This window comes from Saimiri boliviensis, chromosome X (genome assembly GCF_048565385.1).
Source record: "Saimiri boliviensis isolate mSaiBol1 chromosome X, mSaiBol1.pri, whole genome shotgun sequence".
Classification (NCBI taxonomy): Eukaryota; Metazoa; Chordata; class Mammalia; order Primates; family Cebidae; genus Saimiri; species Saimiri boliviensis.
Window position 1 is genome coordinate 15,819,203 of NC_133470.1, and position 22,692 is coordinate 15,841,894.

The following is a 22,692-nucleotide window of genomic DNA, read 5'->3' on the forward strand; positions in this document are numbered from 1 at the left end:
AAAAATTTCATTGTTGCCTCATTCAAGAGGCAGCCAGCCCAATAAATTTATTGCTCAAAAAATTCCCAGATATGAATAATTATTTTTTAATTCACTCGATTTTTTTTCTCCCTAATGTTCACAATATTTTCTGTTGAGCAGATTCCAGATTTGCTGTTTCACTGCTTTCTAGATTGGATTTGCTTTAGATCTTAATTTATACAATATTTTCCTTGAGATTTCAGAGGAAGAGAAAAAGTAAGGTAAATCTTTACCAGAATTTTCAGCCAGCCGCAACTTTCCACAACAAAGATACCGCCTCCATTGCTTCCTGACATTTTCTTTTGCTACACAGTAAAAGATGAATATGAAAAATCCTAAGGAGGGAAAAACAAAAACCACAATGAATTCCAAGCTATTAGCTGAATGTCATAAGCTCACTTTGCACAAAAAACATTAATAAATTCTTTGGTAGCTGTGGGCAATGTGAAATTTGGCAAATTGAATAAAAAGTCCAGAGTCCTAGGAAAGCTTGCTGTCAAAAGGCATCGGGGAATACCTTTCGAAAATCTTTGTGAGATGAAGATATTTATATGATAAGAGGAATCCTAACCTTACATTTCCACAATTAAATTCACGGTCTCCTCCCACCTCGTCCTCGGCCTTCCCTATCTTGGAATTACAAGCCATCTACTCAGGATCCCAGCTTGGACCTCGGCTCCTGCCTCTCCCATCCTCCTAATTTAGAATCCATTTCCAAGATCTGTCAAATGCTATCTCCTCCACACATCTTTCCCTTCCCTCTCTCCTCCTCTCCAGCCCACTGCCCTGTCCTTTGCTTGGATTTCTCTCCCCCACTCAAACCCAGTCAGTACAAGGATGTACTCACCTACCTGCCTGCCTCCTCCTGACCTGCTCCAGGTGCTGGCATGGAGAGCAAGCTAAAGACCTGAAGGAGCCCTGGGGCTCCACCCCTCACCCACCCGGGTGCCCAGTCAAGGCAGGCCGGGGCTCCCCCCCCAGCCCCATCGCTGCCACTCCCCAAGGCTTTTGCCAATAAATATTTGCTGAGTGAATGGATGAATTGTGGGTTCTCTGCTTTCTACGGAAAACCCCCCAATCTATTCACTTTAAACCTTCATTAAAAAATGCCAGGGGCCAGGCATGGTGGCTCACGCCTGTAATCCCAGCACTTTGGGAGGCTGAGGTGGCAGGATCACTTGAACCTGGGAGACAGAGGTTGCAGGGAGCCGAGATTGTGCCACTGCACTCCAGCCTGGGTGACAGAGCGAGACTCTGTCTCGAAAAACAAACAAACAAAACAGTTTTGCTTCTAGTAGGGTACCTGGCCCACCCTCAAGATCCATGTCTGAACATTACACAGCTTCACTCATGTGCCACCCTGGGTGTCCACCCTTGGTTGCATTAGGAGAGAAACAGCATATATAAGAGAGGCCAAAATCAGAACCTATATATACATTTAACCACCCCAAAAGCCCTGTGCATTAGGGTTAGTTTCCTTGTATAGATGAAGCAATACATTCATTCCTTTTATCCATTCATATTCTAATGAGATAATCTGGGGAAATGAAGACAAAGGCAGATTCAATTTCCACATTAAACATGTGAGGGTGGGTACCTTGCTTTCATGTCAATGATGAAAATGAGCGTGATGTGGGCATATATTTTTTTCTTTTAAAGTGATGTGGGCATATATTTTTTTCTTTTAAAGTATCTATTAGTATACCATGGTTGGAAAATAAAACTTCTTAAGACCCTTAAAAAGAATTTGCTCATGTTTTTTGGTTTAAATGTAATACCATGCAGCGTAACACCTGGATATACCAATTGAAGAACTGCTATAAGTAAAAATTAATAACCATATATAACTAAACAACCATCTCTGCTGGCTTCTTTCAAATTAAAATAAGAACCAACAACCAAATTCAGCATTTGAATTTAACCTCAGGCTGGGATTTCTTTGAAAACCAAGATGATCTATTGCCTGACAGAACTATAGAAGGACAACATGGGAGCAAAAGCAACAGGGAAGATGCAAACAAGCCGATGAGAAGGCAACGAAACGGCGTTCCAAAGGGGACTGGAGTAGAAGGAAAGCAAGGGACAGGGAATTCTTGTTATTGTAATGTAAACCTATTAGCCTGCTGGGCTTTTAATGTCATAGCACTTCCATTAAAAATTAACAGCGGACATGGCTTTCGTAACACTGCTCTAAAAGAATTAGTAATTTTCTAAAGAGTGCAACTATCAGGGTTCCAAGAATGAATGGGCTTCATTCACCAATGGGAAACCTGAAGCAGATGGTGACACACAGAACCTGCTCTCTTTCCCACTGAGTGTCCCAGGGCAGTAACTTCTTGGGATTAGCCTTCAAGTAAAACTGCTGCCACTCGGGTCTGCCTGTTGCCTTCCCATTTCTCACTGTCTCCAAATCTCTGACCTAGGAGGTGAAAGTGGTGAGCCCCCACAGCCACAGTCATGGTATGTGCTGTGTGAACACAACATTTTTAAAAGCAACCAAGTGAAGGAAGAATCATTGACTTTTTCAAAAAGAGTTCCTGGCAGGTTCCCCTCAGTATGGTCTCTCTAAGGAGATAACGATGAATAAGGAGGAAAAAAAAGGCACCATTTCTTGAATTTAGCGAGCACCTTTCCTCCAAAGATCTCAACGCACTCCCTCTCAAGGATACATCTGTTTTTAAATGAAAATATCTTAAGCCATGAAATAAGCTACTTTGCATATACAAGCATACCTCGTTTTATGGGGTTTCACAGACAGTGCATTTTTTTTTTCTTTTTTTTACAAATTGAAGGTTGCAGCAGCCGTGCGTTCGGCAAGTCTCTCAACGCCATTTTTCCAACAGCATGTACTCACCTTGTGTCTCTGTGTCAGCGTTTTTTAGCAATAAAGTATTTTTCAGTTAAGGTATGTACATTTGGTTTAGACATCACGCAATTGCACACTGAATAGACTACAGTCTTGCGTTACCATTACTTTTATACGTACTGGAAAACCAAACACTTGTGTGACTCACTTTCTTGCAATATTTGCTTTACTGCTGTGGTCTAGAACCAAACCCCAACATCTCCAAGGCATGCCTGTACTCTCTTAGTAGCTATATTCTTATATTCAACTAGGATCATTCAGTTTGTATTTAATACTGTAAAGATTACCTTGTAAGGTATTAAAGATGGCAAAAAGATACATGAAGGTCACGTTAACTGGTCCCCAGGCAAAGAAGGCAAAGCCCCAAGTTATTCCCAGTAAAAATGTAAGGCCAGCGATACTCCTGAGGTCTTGAATACTGGTTTTTCGCTGGGCTCCCAGTTGCTTCTTCTTTTTGATTCGACAGAGCTGAACCAGGACCACAATGAACATGCTGACGTTCAGCAAAAATATCACACAGAAATATCCCACCACCGTAATGTAGAACACTGCATTGCTGTTGATCCAGCAGCTGGAGTTGGTGGGGGGAAAACACATTACACTGATGACTTAGAGTTCAAAGAGACACAGTGAATCTATCACATTTTACTGAAACATTTTCTACCAGTACAAGAGAAAAAAAAAATGATAAAACTGCTATTCTCTACAACCATTTATAGTTCCTAGGGAAAAGAATCTAAGAGTTTATGTGAGGACACTTGGTGAGTTAAAGTATTTTAAAAATAGACCTTTTTTTTTAAACATTCAGGATATTGCCCCTGTAAATCCTAGCAACTCTGTTCCGTTAAGTCTTTATTAATCTAACTGGAATGTCATTTTATCAGAGGCTAATGAAAATATTTTCAAAATAGTTCCTCCTAATTCATTTTTCTTTTCGGAATAGCTCCTCCAAATTCATCACTTGAAGAGCAACACGGCACTTCCAGCTAGCTTCTCTCATCCATGACTGTGCCGGCTGCTGTGAAATATTGCTGGCTTTTATTAGGATGAGAGCAGGAGTCAATATGCTGATTAGATCCTCCATTTTCTTTCTTTCTTGAGACGGAGTCTCGCTTTGTTGCTCAGGCTGGAGTGCAATGGCGTGATCTTGGCTCACTGCAACCTCCGCCTCCTGGGTTCAAGCAGTTCTCCTACCTCAGCTTCCCAAGTAGCTGGGATTACAGACACCCACAACCATGCCTGGCTATTTTTTTTTTTTTTTGTATTTTTAGTAGAAATGGGGTTTCACCATGCTGGCCAGGCAGGTCTTGAACTCCCAATCTCAGGCAATCCACCCACCTCTGCCTCCCAAATTGCTGGGATTACAGGTGTGAGCCACCGCGCCTGGCCTAGGTCCTCTGTTTTCTAGTTCACTTAGCATTCCGTTAGGGGCCTTTGTACTCACAAGTCATCCGGTGACCCATTGGGGAATTTCCCATAGGATCCAAGCCCATAGTTATCTGGGGATATAGTCAGGATGATGGTCACAACCATCGCTGGTACCCCTGGAAGATGGGAAACACTGGTCACACATAGTTCTAATAACCAAAGTGGGTGACAAGACTAGAACTCACATCCTATTTACATCTTGTAGCAGAGACTGGCTAGCTGTTTACCAAGTTGGTTTCTTTTCCTCTTTGATACGTGACTAGATGCTCCCAGCCTCCCAGGCAGCTGGGTGTGCATGGCCACATGGCTCACTTTGGGCCCATGGAATATGGGCACAAGTGATTTGCTCCACTTCCAGCCCTGCCCTATAGAAACCTCCTGCGAGACACTCTACTCTCTCTTTCCCTGCAAACTTAGGGCAACCTGGAGACAGAGTCTTCACTAGCTTGGATCCCTGAATAACTGCAAGACCAGGGACTCCTCTACCCCTGCCAACTAGACTGCAGGTGAGTGAGAAATAATCTGCTCAGATTTCAAGGCTAATCTGTTACAGCTGCCAGTGTTGTCTTTAACTCTTTTCTTTTCTGAGACAGTCTTGCTCTGTCGCCCAGGCTGGAGTGTAGTGGCACAATCTCAGTTCACTGCAACCTCCGCCTCCCAGGTTCAAGCAATTCTTGTGCCTCAGTCTCCCCAGTAGCTGGGATTACAGGTGTGCACCACCACACCCGGCTAATCTTTGTACTTTTAGTAGAAACAGGGTTTCACCATGTTGGCTAGGCTGGTCTCGAATTCCTGATCTCAGGTGATCTGCCCACCTCGGCCTCCCAAAGTGCTGGGATTACAGGCATGAGCCGCCACACCAAGCCTTGTGCCTTTAACTTATACATATCTGGAATGTACATTTAAGAGTCAGAAACTCCTGGCAAATCTTTCATTATGAAACCAGAAGTCCCCAATTTGAGGACTTTGAGACCCAATGAAGGATGGAGGGTTCTGTCCTGGCTGATTTGGGGGCTGGTGACTGCTGCTATGCCAGCTCTCTCCAGAGCCCCTGGGCACTTCCCTTCAGGGAAGCTACAATGAGAAGTCTCCCCCAGGTTTAAAGTGGCTTTTGGTGGGGAAAGAATCCTATTCACAGATGCACACCATCACCTCCCAGCCCCACGCCACCACCCACACTCCGCACGCCGATCAGCAGACGTCCCATCTCAAGGCTCTGGTAAAGAAAAAGCAATTCCTTGTCACAGACCAGCCGCAGTGCCTGGTAAAATCCAATCTAACAGTTCATTTAATGCCTTTGTGCTTGTACCTTCTGGTGACCCTGACATATGATAATTTTCTAAGCGAGACACTTTGTTAAGAATAAAATACTGGGGGTGGGGGAACTTGTACTTCACAAGGGAATCTGACTTTCAGCCTTCTCTAAAGAAGACAGAATCCACGCCCAGTAACTGGAGCAGTGACTTCTCTTTCTGGGATGAGCAGGGAGAGGATGTTTTTCACAAAGACATAATGACATGAGATACAAGGCGGGCAGCAAGGGTGGTGATGTGTTCACAATCCTGATGTGTAGGAATATTTAGCCTGAAAATAGAGGGAGTCTGGTGGTGGGTGATGGCAGAAGGCTGCAGATAAAGAAGCAGAAAAGCAGGCTCACTGTTCTGTAGCTTTGTGAATTGGGGGGAATCAGATCATAACTTGGAGCCAGTTTCTTTACCTACGTTTGGAATGACTGCCTGGCTCACCTCACTGGTTTATCTTTCATGGGGTCACTTGTGTGCAAATATGTTGAAAAATAGGGGATTATACATACTGTTTTATATTACTTGTGGGTTATCTTTTTTTTTTTTTTTTTGAAACGGAGTCTCACTCTGTCGCCCAGGCTGGAGTGCAGTGGCACGCACGATCTCAGCTCACTGCAACCTCTGCCTCTGGGGTTCAAGTGATTCTCTGCCTCAGCCTCCCGAGTAGCTGGGATTATAGGCACCCGCCACCACACCCAGATAATTTTTGTATTTTTAGTAAAGACAGGGTTTCACCATCTTGGCCAGGCTGGTCTTGAACTCCTGACCTTGTAATCCACCTGCCTCAGCCTCCCAAAGTACTGGAATTAATTACAGGCGTGAGCCACTGCACCTAGCCTACTTGTGGATTATCTAAAGGACTGTCTGGCAGAAGAGATACCAATTTACTGTTTTCTGCCTGAGAGAGCAAAACCAAGACCACTGGTAAGTGCCACCAGGGAGCCAACAGAACTTAATGGAAAATCAGAACCATCGAGCTTTAGGACAAGGTTATTGGCTGCCTTGTAAGGTAATGAACTCTCTAGTAATAGAAGTAGTAAAGCAGAAGTTAGATTATCTTTAGTCAAGGATAAGTCAGGTAGAGTTAAGGGTTGAGGAGGCTTCTACATTGGGAATTGAATGAAGAAATCTTCAAGATCTTTGGGGAGTCTAAGGCCTTGTGACCTACCACCAGTAGGCTGCACAATCAGACATGTCGTGCCAGCGTGGCAGTGAAGTTACAATGGGTTTCATATGTACCTTATCTCACTCTGCCCTTCTGAGCATGCTGTCACATATGTCTGATATCTGGGAGGCACAAAGTAGAGTGAGGCTGGCCGGGAGCTCAGGGACTGAGAGTTTGGCCTCTTTAGTACCAAGCTAATGTTTTCAATATATCGAGCACCTTCTGTGCCAGCCCCCAGCCCCAAATTCTAGTTCCTGGAGATACAAAGAGGATTCATGGTTTAACCTTAAGGAATTTCATATTCGTAACAAATCCAGAGGAAATACACAAGTGTCCTGGAAGGAGACTTGACGAAGTTGCTCTTTGGGCAGGGCACATGTAAGAGTATAAGGCTGTCTTAGGACCTTGCTGAATGCGATCTGCTTCATCGTTTCCACCTGCTTACATATCAAAACACTGGAGAAAAACAGAGAAAGTCCAGGCAACATGCAGGCAAACTTATACATACCCCAACCCACAATGCAGAATTTAAGGATGTATTTTCGGATGTAAGTATTAAATACTTTGACAAGGGCTAGGTACATGTGGAATGCTTCCAGGCCCATCCATGTGAATGAGACCAAGAGAAAATAATGAAGAAATACAGCCACTGAGATGCAGAGGCCTCGCATCTTATACAGCGCAATCCACGAGTCCAGGAGGAAGGCCAGGTTCAGCAGCAGCAGAGCAGCACACAGCTGGATGAGGATTTTGGAAGGGTAATCCCTCCGGATCTTTCTAAAAGGAAAGGATGAGAACAAAAATTAGCATTCTACTCTGCCAACCACGACTCCCCCACCACCTGCTTTCTGGTTTAAGATAAGGTCTGGCTCTGTCACCCAGGTTGGAGTACAGCGGCTTGATCTCAGGTCACTATAACCTCTGCCTCCCGGGCTCAAGTGATCCTTCCACCTCAGCCTCCTGAGTGGCTGGGACTACAGGCAGTCACTACCACACCCTGCTAGTTATTTTGTATTTTTTTTTGTAGAGACGGGGTTTCATCATGTTGCGCAGGCTGGTCTCAAATTCCTGGGCTCAAGCAATCTTGCTGCCTTGGTCTCTCAACGTGTTGGGATTACAGGCATGAGTTACCACGCCCAGCACCAATCCTTATGTAAGCATATCTTTCAGGCTCTTTGAGTTTTAAGCAATTTATTTTTATTCTTTGGTAAACGTCTATATGCATAAATTTCCTCTGTGTGTGTGTGTGTGGGGGGGGGGCTTAAAACAAACAACAACAAAGGAAAAATCTAAACAGAATCATCTGTGATAACCATAAGGAGAATTTGTGTCTGTATTTCTATGGGACCTTTTACATGCTGACTGCTGACCCATACTTTAAAATAGTTTACAGTAGACTCTACTGAACACCCATCCTATTTCTCCCCAACTACTTCCAGAAGCTTTGGTGCTGCTTCTCATATAGCAGCCTTTAGGCTGCTGTATTCAGATCTTCAAATTTTACCCAGATTCCCATATTATTATATATTATTAGGTAAAATGAGATCATGGAAAGAAGAGTTTAAACTATAGCTAAATGTGATATCATAGGAAAAGCCGGCTAATTGATGGCATGTTCATGTTTATGTGTGCAAAATTGGATCTGGTGAAGTCATTCTGAGTAATGGCTGGCCTTACGGTTATTTAGTTTTACTATTAATATTTCCAAAGGCGCATTAGAAGATCTGTAGTCACAGCTAGACCCTAACTTTGGCACTGAAAAGAAATTTTTACATTTCCTGATCAGTGTCCAAAACTGAAATCCAAGAACCTACATATTGTTTCATTTAGTTAACACAATAAAAATGCCTATGTCCTTCTTTTCCATTAGAATTTGTTGGAATTACCCCCCAAAAATGACTAAAGGGACCTGTCTGGTAAGCCAAGAAGGAAAGGTTGTTATTTAGAATGGTGTTCTTGCTGCAGCGCTACACTCACTGAGTATCTATTTTTTTCAGTACAACTTTTATGCCCTTCTTTCTCTCCATCCCCACACCCATTAATGTATTAATCTTTTGTGTTGGCTTGGTATAATTTAGAAATTTAATTTATTAAACATAGTTCTTATGCTGTACCTTGTGCTGTGGTCTATTTCAGATTGTATGTCCCTGGGTTTCGGGGCCTGCATGCCTCTTTCATATTGCTTTTCTGTTTTGTTTTTGAGACGGAGTCTTGCTCTGTCACCCAGGCTGGAGTGCAGTGGCGTGATCTCAGCTCAGTGCAACCTCTGCCTCCTGGGTTCAAGCGATTCTCCTGCCTCAGCCTCCTGAGGAGCTGGGATTTACATGTGCTCGCCACCATGCCGAGCTAATTTTTGTTATTTTTAGTAGAGACAGGGTTTCCCTGTGTTGGGCAGGCTGGTCTCAAACTCCTGACCTCATGACCCACCTGTCTTGGCCTCCCAAAGTGCTGGGCTCACAAGCGTGAGCTACCGCACCCAGCCGCATCCCTCTTTCCGTTTCACAGGTACCAGGCATCATTCTGGGGTACAAAGATGATTATGACACAACCCCGGCCTTCAGTGAGTCCACAGACTAGTGGGAGGACACAAGCATATAAACCATAAAGGTCTCATAAAGTTGATACACAGGTGCTCCACTAGCTGGGTGTACAGGGTGAGGCAGGCTGAGGAAAGGGCTTGGTTAATAAATGTGGGCAATGGAGGGGAGTACTGAGTCCTAAATTCAAATTTCCACTTGTGGATACTCACTCAAAAGCTATGTAGGTTACAAGAGTAACTGACAGAAAAATGGATGAAAGCCCACAACCAATGTACGTAATAAACGTCAAAGCCATGGTTTGAGCAGGAAGCACAGATGTCCTAGATAGGTCCTGGAAAATGAAATATTGCTTTTAATAATCAAATATTTTAAAATAAACTCAAGACTTATGATTTACCAAATATTCTAGGGACCCATTCATAGTCTACTCAACAAACCTATGAGGTAGGCACAATTATTACTATCAGGTAAAGATAAGGAAACTGAGACACAGAGAGGTTAAGTAACTTGCTCAAGGACACACAGAAAGTAGAGAAGCGAAGATTCAAATTCAGGCCTGGCACACTCCAAAACCCACGTACTTGATCACTGCATTATAGTGCAATGGAAAGGAACTGGACTGACAGGCTAAAGACTGTGATTTAGCTCCTGTCTCTTACATTTCTTAGTTCTATGACCTAACAAATGAGTCTTAGTTCTGATTTTAATAAAATGACAGTAGCAACTCCCCATTCTACCTATCTCGTAGGACTGTTGGGATAATTAAATAAGAGCATTTATGTCAAAGTGTTCTGTAAAAATCTTCAAGTGCATTGCAAACTAAACAATTTTTATTGCCCATCCTAATCTGAATTCTAGTTACCTTAAGTATTTAAAAGAGAAAAATGTAAAAAGAGAATGTGAAAAATACTTGTCTTTCATGTTCAAGTATTTTTCTTCAGGTGGATTTGCTTATTAGAAGAGGAGTCTCTCTCTCTCTCTCTCTCTCTCTCTCTCTCTCTCTCTCTCTCTTTTTTTGTTTTTTTGAGATGGCACCTCACTCTGTTGCCCAGGGTGGAGTACAATGGCATGATCTTGGCTCACTACAACCTCCCAGGGTCAGCTGATTCTCCTGCCTCGGCCTCCTGAGTAGCTGGGACTACAGGTGCACACCACCACTGCCTGACTAATTCTGTGTTTTTGGTAGAGATGGGTTTTTACCATGTTGGCCAGGCTGGTCTCGAACTCCTGACCTCAAGTGATCCACCCACCTCGGCCTCCCAAGCTGCTGGGGTTAGAGGCATGAGGTGATCTCACTGGTGTATAAATCAGCCACAATATCATATCTGCCGATCTGTCAAGGTTATCCATCCACCAGATTAGACATTGTAGTGTGATGCCCACCTACCCCTCAGACCCAGAATTTAAGGCTATGTGGCACGGGCATATTACCAGTAGAACGCCGAAGCTTGTTAGATGGCTACAGGTACAGATGGTTTCATTCAATCTCCTGTCTTTAACAGAGCAGCCATCGTCTGACCAGCCTCCTCTGCCACCTGTTGGTATTGGGAAGAGTATCTGTCCCATAAGCGAGGCCATAGCACCAGTAACTCCACAACCTCCCAATTTACCCGCTCAAGAGTTTGTAAAGGTTATGACTGGAACTTACCGTTTCTGCCCAAGTCCCAAAATACACATCTCATTGTTAACTCATCCTGTGGTAGAAAGATAAATCACAGATAATTAATTTACTGAACTAAAAAAAACCTGAAAGGCATTTGAAAAAATAACTGTGGTATTTTTTATTTCAGCATCTTAGGCTTAATTTTTGGAGAGTTCTTATTTTACAAGACCTCTAGAAGCAAATGAGCCCTAAATAGACCAGCTCTTCTTAAACTCATCAGTCGTGCACAGGAGTCACTTTGGGGCCTTGTGAAAACGGACATTCGGACTCAGTGGGTCTGAGTTGGGGCCTGAGACCCTGCATTTCTAGTGGACTCCCAGGTGATGCTGATGCTGGGGATGAGGACCACACTGTGAGTAGTGAGGTAGTAGATGATGCTCAGCGTGAATGGAGCTGAAAATCAGACCTGCAGCCACAGACCCACACACACTGGTAGCTGATATTTCACAGTTGCTAAGAGCTTGCTTTTGCACTGATTCTTCCTGGAAATTAGGTGGTCAATTTTTTTTCAGACAAGGTCTCACTTTGTCACTCAGGGTGGAATGCAGTGGCCCACACACAGCTCACTGCCGCCTTGACCTCCCAGGCTCAAGTGATCCTCCCGCCTCAGTCCCCCAAGTCACTGGAACTACAGGAGCCTGCCACCATGCCCAACTAATTTTTGTATCTTTTGGAGAGATAGGGTTTTGCCATGTTGCCCAGGCTGGTCTCGAACTCCTGAGCTCAGACAGTCCACCCATCTCAACCTCTCAAACTGCTGGGATGACAGCATGAACCACTGCACCCAGCCTGGTCAATTATTAAGTGTGTTAAAACCCAATGGAGAAACGTGATTCTAATCTTAACGGACTACACCAACTGAGCTGAAGGTTCTTTCTGCTGGATCTGCCTTTTGCAGGCCATGCCTTACAGACGTAGTTTGCACAAGGTCTTCCTGGTCATTGAACAGACGGCACTGGCCTCTCCCCACCTGGCTCGCGTTGATGTGCTTTAATGTGACTGTCACGTTTCTTGTCAAGTTCCTGATGGTCAGGTTTGCAACACTCGATGATATGACGTAGCTGATCAGAGAGAGGTTCTTCAGGGAAGGATCCTGGCACACCAAGATGGCAAGGGCAAATGAGATAGTGTCAGAGTTTTAGAACTAGAAGGAACACTAAGGATATTCAGTCCACACTGTTTATTTTCCAACATAGGTCAGAAATCGAGGGGTAGGGAGGAAAGCGACTTTCCCAAGGGATCACAATGAGAGAAACAGAGCTTGTTCTGTTTCAATGCTCTAAATACTCAGCTAAATTGCAGAGATTGACACAACAGGGTTTTGTGCTCTTTAAAGGGAACATAGCATTAAGCCATTTAAGCTGTGTGTCCCCAAGCAAGTCACTTAACCTCTCTCTGCACTTCCATGGTCTCATCTGTAAAATGGGATAATAATAGTTCCTTCCTCTCAGCATTGTTGAGAGGATTAGGGTTAACATTTGGAACTGCTTAGATAGTGCTCAGCAACTGGTAAATACAAATACTACATAACTGTCACTTACTGTTACTTATCATCACCAGTATCGTTAGGCTGTGTTTAAAAATGAATCACAGCATTTCAGCAATACATTTGACTTACAGCAGCCTTAAGGATATTCGAGCACTAAAAGAAATGAAATGACCCCATCTCCAAATAAAACCCAAGCCAAAAGCAGGAACAGCAGTTTTACCTGAAACAAGGCAGGGGTTTCAAAAAAATTGAACAGAACCCTGGAAGCTAGCTGCATGTCATTAGCTGGTAAATTACTCATTAGTGATGAAGGAAGAGTAATTTTGCCAATACTGTTCTCAGGAGCTTGGGTTTCCAGAGAAACCTGAAAATCAAGTGGAAAATAAGATTAAATGTCTGGAGCTAGTATAATGAGATGGAAAACACATCCATTAGGTTGGTGCAAAAGTAACTACAGCAGTTGCGTTCTTTTTAAAAAAAGTAAAATTACCATTACTTTTGCACCAACCTAATAATTAAGATACAGGGTCCTATGAGGACCTGATCTGTGGCATCTCTATGTAAAATAGCTTCTACTTCTATTACTGGGTTGCTACTAAATAAAGGAAGTGTAGGCCAGGTGCGGTGGCTCACGCCTGTAATCCCAACACTTTGGGAGGTCGAGTCAGGAGGATCACCTGAGGTCAGGCGTTTGAGATCAGCCTGGCCAACATGGCAAAACTCCATCTCTACTAAAAATACAAAAATTAGCCAGGCATGTTGGCAGGCACCTGTAATCCTAGCTACTAGGGAGGCTGAGGCAAGGGAATCACTTGAACCCGGGAGGCAGAGGTTGCAGTAACCTGAGACCACACCACTGCACCCCAGCCTGGGCGACAGAGCGTGACTCCATCTCAAAAAAAAAAAAAAAAAAAAAAAAAAAGAAAGAAAGAAAGCAAATGTAATAAGGAGGAGGAGGAGGCCTCCAAGAAGGAAAGGAAACATTTTAAGGATGCATAGAAATAAATGAAAAGTGCAAGATGACCGTGGACCCTGGGAGACTGTAGCAGCAAACATGCCAAGTTAGTCACCAGTTAGGGTAAGCCCTCACAGAACCACGTGCACTGCCCTTATAAAGGGAAGACTATGAAAATTAAAAAGCAAGACTTGGGTTCCTTGGGTGTTTGCAGCCCCCAATCCCTCTAAACAGGTGGACAGAAAACACTAGAAACAGAAATGATATTCAGCACCACTATATACATCAGTGTAGTTCTAAGACTTGTTATAATATTGAAATGTGATAAGTAGCTGACGCCCCTACCTACTCTCCCAACTGCCTAGACTCCTCTGCTGGACACCACCCATGCCAGCTCACAAAATTCAGCTGCTAAAGGGTGAACTCAGGGTGTAACAGGCACCTCCAACATCCTGCTCCAGCCAAGACCAACTTTTTTTTTTTTTTTTTTTGAGACAGAATATTACCCTATTGCCCAGGCTGGAGTGCAGTGGTGCAACTTGGCTCACCGCAACCTCTGCCTCCTGAGTTCAAGCAATTCTCCTGCCTCAGCCTCCTGAATATCTGGGATGACAGGCGCATGTATTTTTAGTAGAGATGGGGTTTTACCATGTTTCCCAGGCTGCTCTTGAACTCCTGACCTCCAGTGATCCGCATGCCCTGGCCTCCCAAAGTGTTGAGATTCCAGGCGTGAGCCACTGCGCCTGGCCAACATCTTTTTTGATTCTGTGTTGCCTCATTGTTCTAGATGCCAAATATTTTGAATATCACCCCTGACTATAAGCAGTAATTGCCTCAATCATGAAATACAATGGGAAGTACAATCACATACAAGATAATTTTTTTTCCTGCCATCAATTACAATGTACCTGAAGATTTGCAGGGTCTTGGGCTGCAAAGGTAGTCGTGCTGAAATTACTGGCATTCACTCTCATCACAGCCAGTGTCAAAGAAGGGGAGGTCAGACTTACGGTCTTGTTTGAAAAGTTCAGCTGTAAGCCAATGTCATCCACGACTTTCAGCAATCTGTAAAGAAAGGTTGGCAGGTTTTTTTTTTTATTTGTTTTTGATTTTTTGAGACAGAGTCTCATTCTGTCTCCCAGGCTGGAGTACAGTGGTGCCATCTCGGCTCACTGCAACCTCCACGTCCCGGGTTCAAGCGATTCTCCTGCCTCAGCCTCCTGCGTAGCTGGGACTACAGGTGCACATCACCATGCCTGGCTAATTTTCGTTTTTTTTTTTTAAAAATAGAGACGGGGGTTTCACCATGTTAGCCAGACTGGTCTCGAACCCCTGACCTGAAGTGATTCGCCCACCTCAGCCTCCCAAAGTGTTGGGATTACAGGCGTGAGCCACCGCGCCCAGCGTCAAGGTTGGCAGTCCCGCTCTGTCTCCTCATTCTAAGCAGAATACAGAGCAGCAACCTGAGAAACCATGTTGAACCTGGTACTTGGGAGAAAAAGACCTGAGGATACTAATCATGTGAGCAGCATCTTTATCTATGGAGGATCCCCTCTCACCGCCACTCCAGTTTGCTAAGTCATACCTTTGAGCCAGAGGGGCCAGCATGGCAGGCGGGGAATGAAGGAGCTTGCTGACTTGGTTTATCATTTCTCCTGCGAGGTTAGGCTCCAAGCTGCCCAAGGACAGAGCCTTCTCCATCTGTGACACTTGGTTCTCAAGATCAGACATACTGCTGGTGTTGACGATGTCTATATCAAAGAGCCAAATCATGTTATGAACACACAATGGAAAACTCACTAATGAAGATAAACGTACATAGACCCTGTGATATGGCCAACTCACTCCTGGGTATTGGCCCCAGATAAATGAAAACATACGTCTTAGGAAGACTTGTTCATGAATGTTTATAGTACCCTTTTTCATAACAGTCCCAAACTAGAAACAACCCAAATGCCCATCAACTGGAGAACAGGTCAACAATCTGTGGTACCTCCATACAGTGAAATATTATTCAGCAATAAAAAGGAACTAAATACACGCAATGGTATGGGTAGATCTGCAATTTTCCAATACATGATGCTAAATGAAAGAAGCCAAACTCAGAAGGCTGCATACTAAGTGACTCTCTTGATATGATATTCTAGAAAAATCCAAAAAACTGTAGGGAAACAAAACAGATCAGCAGTGGCCAGGGACTGAGAGTGATTGGGGTAGGTTTTCACTTCAACGGGACACAAGGGAACTTTGGGAGTAGTGGGAAACTTATCTATCTTGATTATGATGGTGGTTACATGACTGCGGGTGTTTCCAACTGCACAGAACTGCAAACATTTGATTTATCCATAAAATTGAATACATTTTACTGTATGTAAATTAGACTTCAATAAATCTAACCAAAAATATAAAGCACATCAGTATATTTAATATATACTCACATAAGCACAAGTATATTTATATTTAATTTGTATCATGTGTACAGGATTTTATGTGGATTGTTAGAAGCTCTTTTGTGAAAAAGAGAATATCATGGGCTGGGCACAGTGGCTCACACCTGTAATCCCAACACTTTGGGAGTCCGAGGCAGGTGGATCACCTGAGGTCAGGAGTTCAAGACCAGCCTGGCCAATATGGTGAAACCCTGTTTCTACTAAAAATATTTAAAAAATTAGCCGGGTGTGGTGGCATGCACTTGTTGTCCCAGCTACTCCAGAGGCTGAGGTACGAGAATCACTTGAACCCAGGAGACAGAAGTTGTGGTGAGCCAAAATTGCACCACTGCACTCCAGCCAGCTTGGGTGACAGAGCAAGACTCTGTCTCAAAAACAAACAAACAGAAAACCCAGAATATTATGAAAGCCACAGCCGGCCTATCACCTGTAAGTCTGATTTTTAATAGTGTTTTTAATTGGGAAACAATGATACAAACCTGTCTTTAACAGCAGACAGCTCTTAATTTCACCACTTAACACCCTATTTCTTATTTTGCCTATTCCCGTCAAATCTTGAGGCATGTGTATTTACTCTGTTTCAAACATTTGTTGTTGGGCTATTTTCACCTCATATCAAGACTTGAAGAAGGCCCACAAGTTTCTGTATATTTCTGTTTCTGTTCTAACGACTTACATGGTCGCATAGCAGGCATTGTGTTGCAGCAGCATATCTTATTTAATCATTCCTTTCTTATGGAACCATTAAGTTTATTCTAATTTTTAGCTCCTGGGTAACACCTCAACCTGTATCTTTTATGTATTGTCACTTTGCTTCTTGTCACCACGGGACAGCACAGGCACCAGAGGCCACCTTGATAGTGTTTTGTGCAGCCTGTTAGGCTGAGTCTAAGAGTCACTGGGAATGAGCTTTGGGAAGGTGGCCATCTTAGGCCCAGGCTAACGAACTTCAATTTTACTTTATTCTTCATCAGCCATTGGATCTTCCTTTGACTACAGCCCCAGTGCTTTTCTAATTTGGCCAAAAATATTTATATTTATAAAAAACTGTTGGCTGGGCACAGTGGTTCACACGTATAATCCCAACACTTTGGGAGGCTGAGGTAGGAGGATCGCTTGAGCCCAGGAGTTTAAAACTAGCCTAGGTAACATAACAAGACCCCAAATCTACCAAAAAAAAAAAAAAGAAAGAAAGAAAGAAAAGAAAAAAGAAACAATTTTAAAAATTTATTGAAGAGAGAGCAGTGCACATTTGAAAAAATATGAAGTCATGTGGCAAAAGCTCCTTATCTCCTGGTGAGGCTGGCACCAGGGTGGAGGAGGTAGGTACCACAACCAATGAGATGCCACCAAAACCTTGGCTTTGCCTTCCCTACCCTCCACATTCTAGAGGAAGATGTGCCTCTTACTCACAGAGCTGAAGCTCCAGTGAATCCAGATTTCTCCCTGCTTCCCTCCCTCTTGCCTTTATCTCTGTACCACTAAGCCTACTTCGGACCTGGGAGCCCTTGGTGGTTTCCATGGCGTTCTCATGCACACCTTCATTCTCAGCGTCGTGCAGTTAGTGTGATGATTTCAATACTCACATAGAACAGGCGGGGGAAGGAGCTTGTTCTAGATCCCGCTGTCTGTGAGGTCCGTGCAGACCCAAGCCTGGGTCTTCACAATGTTCCTCCCCTCCTCCCTACCTTGGCTCAGTCCCAGCCCTTTTCACTCGGCAACGGATTGAATTTCAGACCTCCCAATGTTTTCTTTTGTCTTCTGTCTAAACTGAACTGCTATGTTTAATAGATCAAAAGTTTACTCTTCAGGGCATTGAAAACTGTGTCCCAACCACCTTTTATAGGAGAAGGAAACCTAGAAAATCTCCATCTCCATCAAATGAGATCTGTGCTTGCCCTTAGAGCTACTTCTCCATCACCTGGGTCAAAACAATCGAACTCAGCCATAGCCAAGAGCAAAGTAACTGTATGAGATACCTGGGAGCTAAAAAGTAGAAAAAACGTAATGGTTTCAGAAGAAAGGAATGATTAAGTTAGATAGGCCACCTCAACACAATGTTTATTATGCAACCATGCAAGTCATTAGAACATTAGAAGGTCTAAAGGAACGCTCTAGAAATCAAGCGAACATCATACAAACAAAGGCTCAACATTGTCTTATCACAGATGTCTTGATTGGCAGATTGGCCACTGTTCAAGTGGCATCTTACACTTACCTGTCTGGACAGGATGCGCGCTGGTGGTGATGACATTCACAGAGGCAGACATGGTGGGAGAGGAAAGTGATGCTTTCACAGTAGGTGGGGTGCCGGAGACATGGGTTTGGGGCATAGGGGAAGAGATCGTTCCAGACTGTGGGGGCATGTCAATGGCAGGGCTGGAAGCTATGAGAGCTGAAGGCTGAGGTGAAGGGGGGTGCATCTCCCCTATTGTAGAGGGAACATTGTGGGTCACAGGTGAATAATCTGGGGGCTTAGCAAAAGAGGCGGCATTGGGGACCTGGGAAAACATAGTGACTCGGGACACCACTGGGATGGATTGGCTAGAAGAAAACGGTGGGCCACGTGGACTGTCCGCAAGACAGACAATGGGATCCTGCAGGTCACTAAAGGAACAAACCAGAGAGACAGACGTGAGACATGAATGAGCTCCAGAGGGGGTGAATCTTTCCTCTCTGGTAGTTATCTGACACTGTCAAGTTGACCTGTAGTTACATCAGGGACATGACACTTCCAGCCTCTGCCATTTCACACCCTCTGTGCACCTGCCACTAGCCCTCAACCCCTGCCCACTTCTACCACCTACTTCCTGGGAGAAGAATGAGCAAGGAGGAACGCTATTCTGCGACTCCCCAGTTCTGCCTCACTAGTTCACTGCTGCTCTGTGGCTCTATGTCTCATGGTCACTCAATTAAGGGGATCCTCTCTGTCCTCCCAGGGGAGGGGAACTGTGAAATGCCTCGGGACCCAACTGGTTTCCATATACTAGGAATCTGTCTTAATCAACTTCACACTGTGATAGCCTGGCATAGTGGTAACTGACACATGGTAACCGACCAAGAAATACTGGTTGAAAGAAAACAATGAATCAAACTGGGGCAAAAGGAGTGGTCCTCAACTTCTACATTGGCTATGTCTTCAAGGTTCCTTTAGCTCAGTGCTTCTCAACCCTGGCTGTGCATGAGACCTACCCAGAGCACTTTTTTTTTTTTTTTTTTTGGAGATGGAGTCTCACTCTTGTCACCCAGGCTGGAATGCAGTGGCACGATCTCGGCTCACTGCAACCTCTGCCTCCCGGGTTCAAGCGATTCCCTTGCCTCAGCCTCCTACGTAGCAGGGTCTACAGGTGTCTGCCACCACGGCCAGCTAACTTTTGTACTTTTAGTAGAGATAGGGTTTCGCCATGTTGGCCAGGATGGTCTTGAACTCCTGACCTCTGGTGATCCAACCGCTTCGGCCTCTCAAAGTGCTGGGAATACAGGCATGAGCCACCGTGCCCGGCCCAGAACACTTTTTAAAACATATATGTGTATAGATTTCTGTGGTCTACTCCTCTGTGTTTGATTCAGTTGGTCTTGGGATGGGGCATGCGTATTTTCTAAACTCTCTGGTGATTTTCATGGACATCACGAATTTTATATATACTCACTACCTAGATCAAAACAGAGCATTTCTAGCACCCCAGAAGGCCACTCTGACACGTCAGTATGTTTTAAAAATACCCCAGGTATTTCTAATGTACAGCTAATCTTAAGAACCAATGCATGAGAAAGACCCTGAGTGGGCATCTAATTCTAGCCCAGTGTTTCTCAAACTTGGCTGCACATTAGAATCACCCCACCCAGTAGTTTTTAAAAACTGGGAAGCCCAGGCCGCATCCTAGACCGATCTCTGAGGGTAGGAGGCAGGCATCCGTGTTTGTATTTTTTGTTTTTTGTTTTTTCCCTTTTGTGGAGAACACATTCATTCATTCATTTAGAGACAGGGTCTTGTTTATTACCCAGGCTGGAATGCAGTGGCATGATCATGACTCACTGCAGCCTCCACTTCCCAGGCTCAAGTGATCCCTCCTGCCTCAGCCTCCCAGGTAGCTAGGGATTACAGGTGTATACAACCATGCCCGGCTAATTTTCAACAGCTTTTTGTAGAGATGGAGTCTCACTATGTTGCCCAGGCTGGTCGTGAACTCCTGGGCTCAAGCGATCCTCCCACGTTGGCCTCCCAAAGTGCTGGGATTACAGGCATGAGCCACCATGCCCGGCTGCTTCTATGTCTTTAAAACGCTCCAGAGGATTTCAGTATGTGGCCAGGATTGAGAACCACTGCACTGCTCTACAGTCTATAGATAGACCCTCGGTGCTCAAAGTGGGGTCCATGAACCAGCAACACTGGCTTCACTTGGGGAGCTGGTCAGAAATGCAGAATCTCAGACCCAGACCTTCCTGGATCAGAATCTGCATTTTAACAAGATCCTGAGTGATGGATCTAGTCCATTTCCTAATTTTACAGAGCTCTAACTCACTTCTTCATTTGACCTGAGATTTTGAAGGTAAAGAAGTGCCTGCTTTTGAATACGGATACAACTAGTTAATGATTGAGCCCTAGCTGGACATCAGTTTCACATCCTGCCCCCTTTTCTATATTCTGTTTCTTCTTAACCACTCTTTGAATGAGCAGCCACTAGGGGGCAATGGGGCTGCCTCAAAAGAGGGATGCTCTTCTGATCTGATCCCAGTGCTTCCAGAAATTCTATCCCCGAAATGGGGTTCAATGCTCCAGCTTAATGGGGTGTGTGATGCTCAATGGGGCATGTTACTCTTTACTTTTTATTGCAGAAAATGCTGCTACAATCCTTAACTAAAGACTTTTTCCTGTTCCTCAAGGCCCAATGTTTTAATATTAGTATATCCCAGAAATCTGGCCTACAAAGGGTGGACAGGCTACACTTAGCCTCCTCTTCCCATCCGAGAAGCTTCGCAGATTTTTTAAAAAGTCCTTTTCATATAAATACAATTTATATCTGATTGTAGAAGAATGTAGAAAATGCTTCAAAGTAAGAAAGAAAATAAAAAGTAAAAAAAAAATAATAACTTATAATGCTAGCAGGCAGGTCAGTCATGGGGAACCACAGTGAATATTTTCACTCATGTCCTTCCTGTTTCTTTCTGTGTATATTCCCATACATCTGTGGTCACATCATGTGTGACTTTCAGAGTCTGCTGCTATTTTGGAGCACCCATCTCCCAGTTTCCCGCCATTGGAACAATGACTCTAAGGCATCAATTATCAGCTTTGATGGCACGTTAGAATCGCCAGAAGGGCTTTTATTTTTTTGAGACAGGATATTGCTCTGTTGCCCAGGCTGGAGCGCAGTGGCTAGATCATAGCTCGCTGCAGCCTTGAGTTCCTGGGCTCAAGTGATTCTCCCATCTCAGACTACAGGCATGTGTCACCATGCCCAGCTTTCTTTTTCTTTTCTTTTTTTTTTTTTTCAAATTTTTAGTAGAAACAAGGTCTCGCCCAGGCTGATCTTGAACTCCTGAGCTCAAGCAGTTCTCCCATCTGGGCCTTCCAAAGTGCTGGGATTACAGAGATCCTGAGCCTGGTGACTGGGAATCAGTACTTTTTTAAACTTTTTATTTGAACTAATTTTAGGCTTAAAGAAATACTGTAAAAATAATACAAGCAGCTCTGTATACCCCTCACACAGCTTGGTCACCCAATGTTAACATCTAACATGCAAAATTAGACCCAAATGTCTATCAAAATTTAGTATATGACAAAGGTGACATCTGAGATCACTGAGGAAGAGATGAACTTTTTAATATTTAACTATTTAAAATTATTTCAAAATCTGCATGACAAAAACATGATAAAGTCAAAAGACAGCTGAAAAACTGGGAGAAAATATTTGCAACATATACCATAGATGTACAAATAAAGAGCTAATATGCACGATATATAAAATACTCTTAAATAATTGATCAAATATCAATTAGAAAAAATACAGAAAAGACATGAACATGTAATTCACAAAAAGATACAGAATAGCCCCCAAATATATGAAAAAAAGTTCAGACTCTGCCTTAGTAAGAGAAATGCTGATTAAAGTAACACTGAGATACCATTTCTCACCTATCAGACCGGCAAACATGTTTTTTAAATGATAAAACATTTAGATGGTGAATCTTGGGGAGTCAGAGTATGTTTAATGCTTCTCAGGTGATTCTAATATGCAGCTAAGATTTCAAACCACTGGTTTAAGGCCACGGTCCAAGGGGAAACTTCATAATGCAGAAAACTGCATTTTCCCTAAAATTGAAAGCCTCTACTCCATAATTCTAGAACTCCTTAGCTAGTATGGTGATTTTTTTTTTTTTGAGACGAAGTCTCACTCTGTCACCCAGGCTGCAGTGCAGTGGCACGATCTTGGCTCACCGCAACCTCCACCTCCCGGGTTCAAGTGATTCTCCTGCCTCAGCCTCTCAAGTAGCCATGCACGGTTAATTTTTTTGGTATTTTTAGTAGAGATGAGTTTTCGCTGTGTTAGCCAGGATGGTCTCGATCTCCTGACCTTGTGATTCTCCTGCCTTGGCCTCCCAAAGTGCTGGGATTACAGGCATGAGCCACCACGCCTGGCCTTATTATTTTTTCTTTTTGAAGGAGAAGGGTCAGCATGTTTGTTACATACCACTGCAGCTTTTCCAGCTCTTCTGGGGAGGAAGGGCAGGGTGTCTTGACAGAACAGCAGCAGTGTTCTAGGGGAGACAAAAGGAACAGGAACAAGAAAAATGCACAGTCAAGAACAAA

General features: G+C 43.8%; 1 protein-coding gene across 4 annotated transcripts in view; it reads right to left on the minus strand.

Moving 5' to 3' along the window:
* ADGRG2 (adhesion G protein-coupled receptor G2) overlaps positions 1–22,692 on the minus strand; it is a 129,551-nt gene that overhangs the window by 6,779 nt on the left and 100,080 nt on the right. For all 4 annotated transcript variants that reach the window (XM_074391523.1, XM_039475639.2, XM_074391524.1 and 1 more), the window contains 13 exons: positions 22,574–22,640; positions 18,100–18,488; positions 15,017–15,182; positions 14,340–14,496; positions 12,697–12,840; positions 11,958–12,080; positions 10,973–11,018; positions 10,756–10,859; positions 9,534–9,655; positions 7,293–7,561; positions 4,332–4,431; positions 3,175–3,458; positions 255–356 (listed from right to left, as the gene is read on the minus strand). In XM_074391523.1, the coding sequence (XP_074247624.1) occupies positions 255–356; positions 3,175–3,458; positions 4,332–4,431; positions 7,293–7,561; positions 9,534–9,655; positions 10,756–10,859; positions 10,973–11,018; positions 11,958–12,080; positions 12,697–12,840; positions 14,340–14,496; positions 15,017–15,182; positions 18,100–18,488; positions 22,574–22,640 (2,073 nt within the window). The remainder of the gene's footprint in view (positions 1–254; positions 357–3,174; positions 3,459–4,331; positions 4,432–7,292; positions 7,562–9,533; positions 9,656–10,755; positions 10,860–10,972; positions 11,019–11,957; positions 12,081–12,696; positions 12,841–14,339; positions 14,497–15,016; positions 15,183–18,099; positions 18,489–22,573; positions 22,641–22,692) is intronic.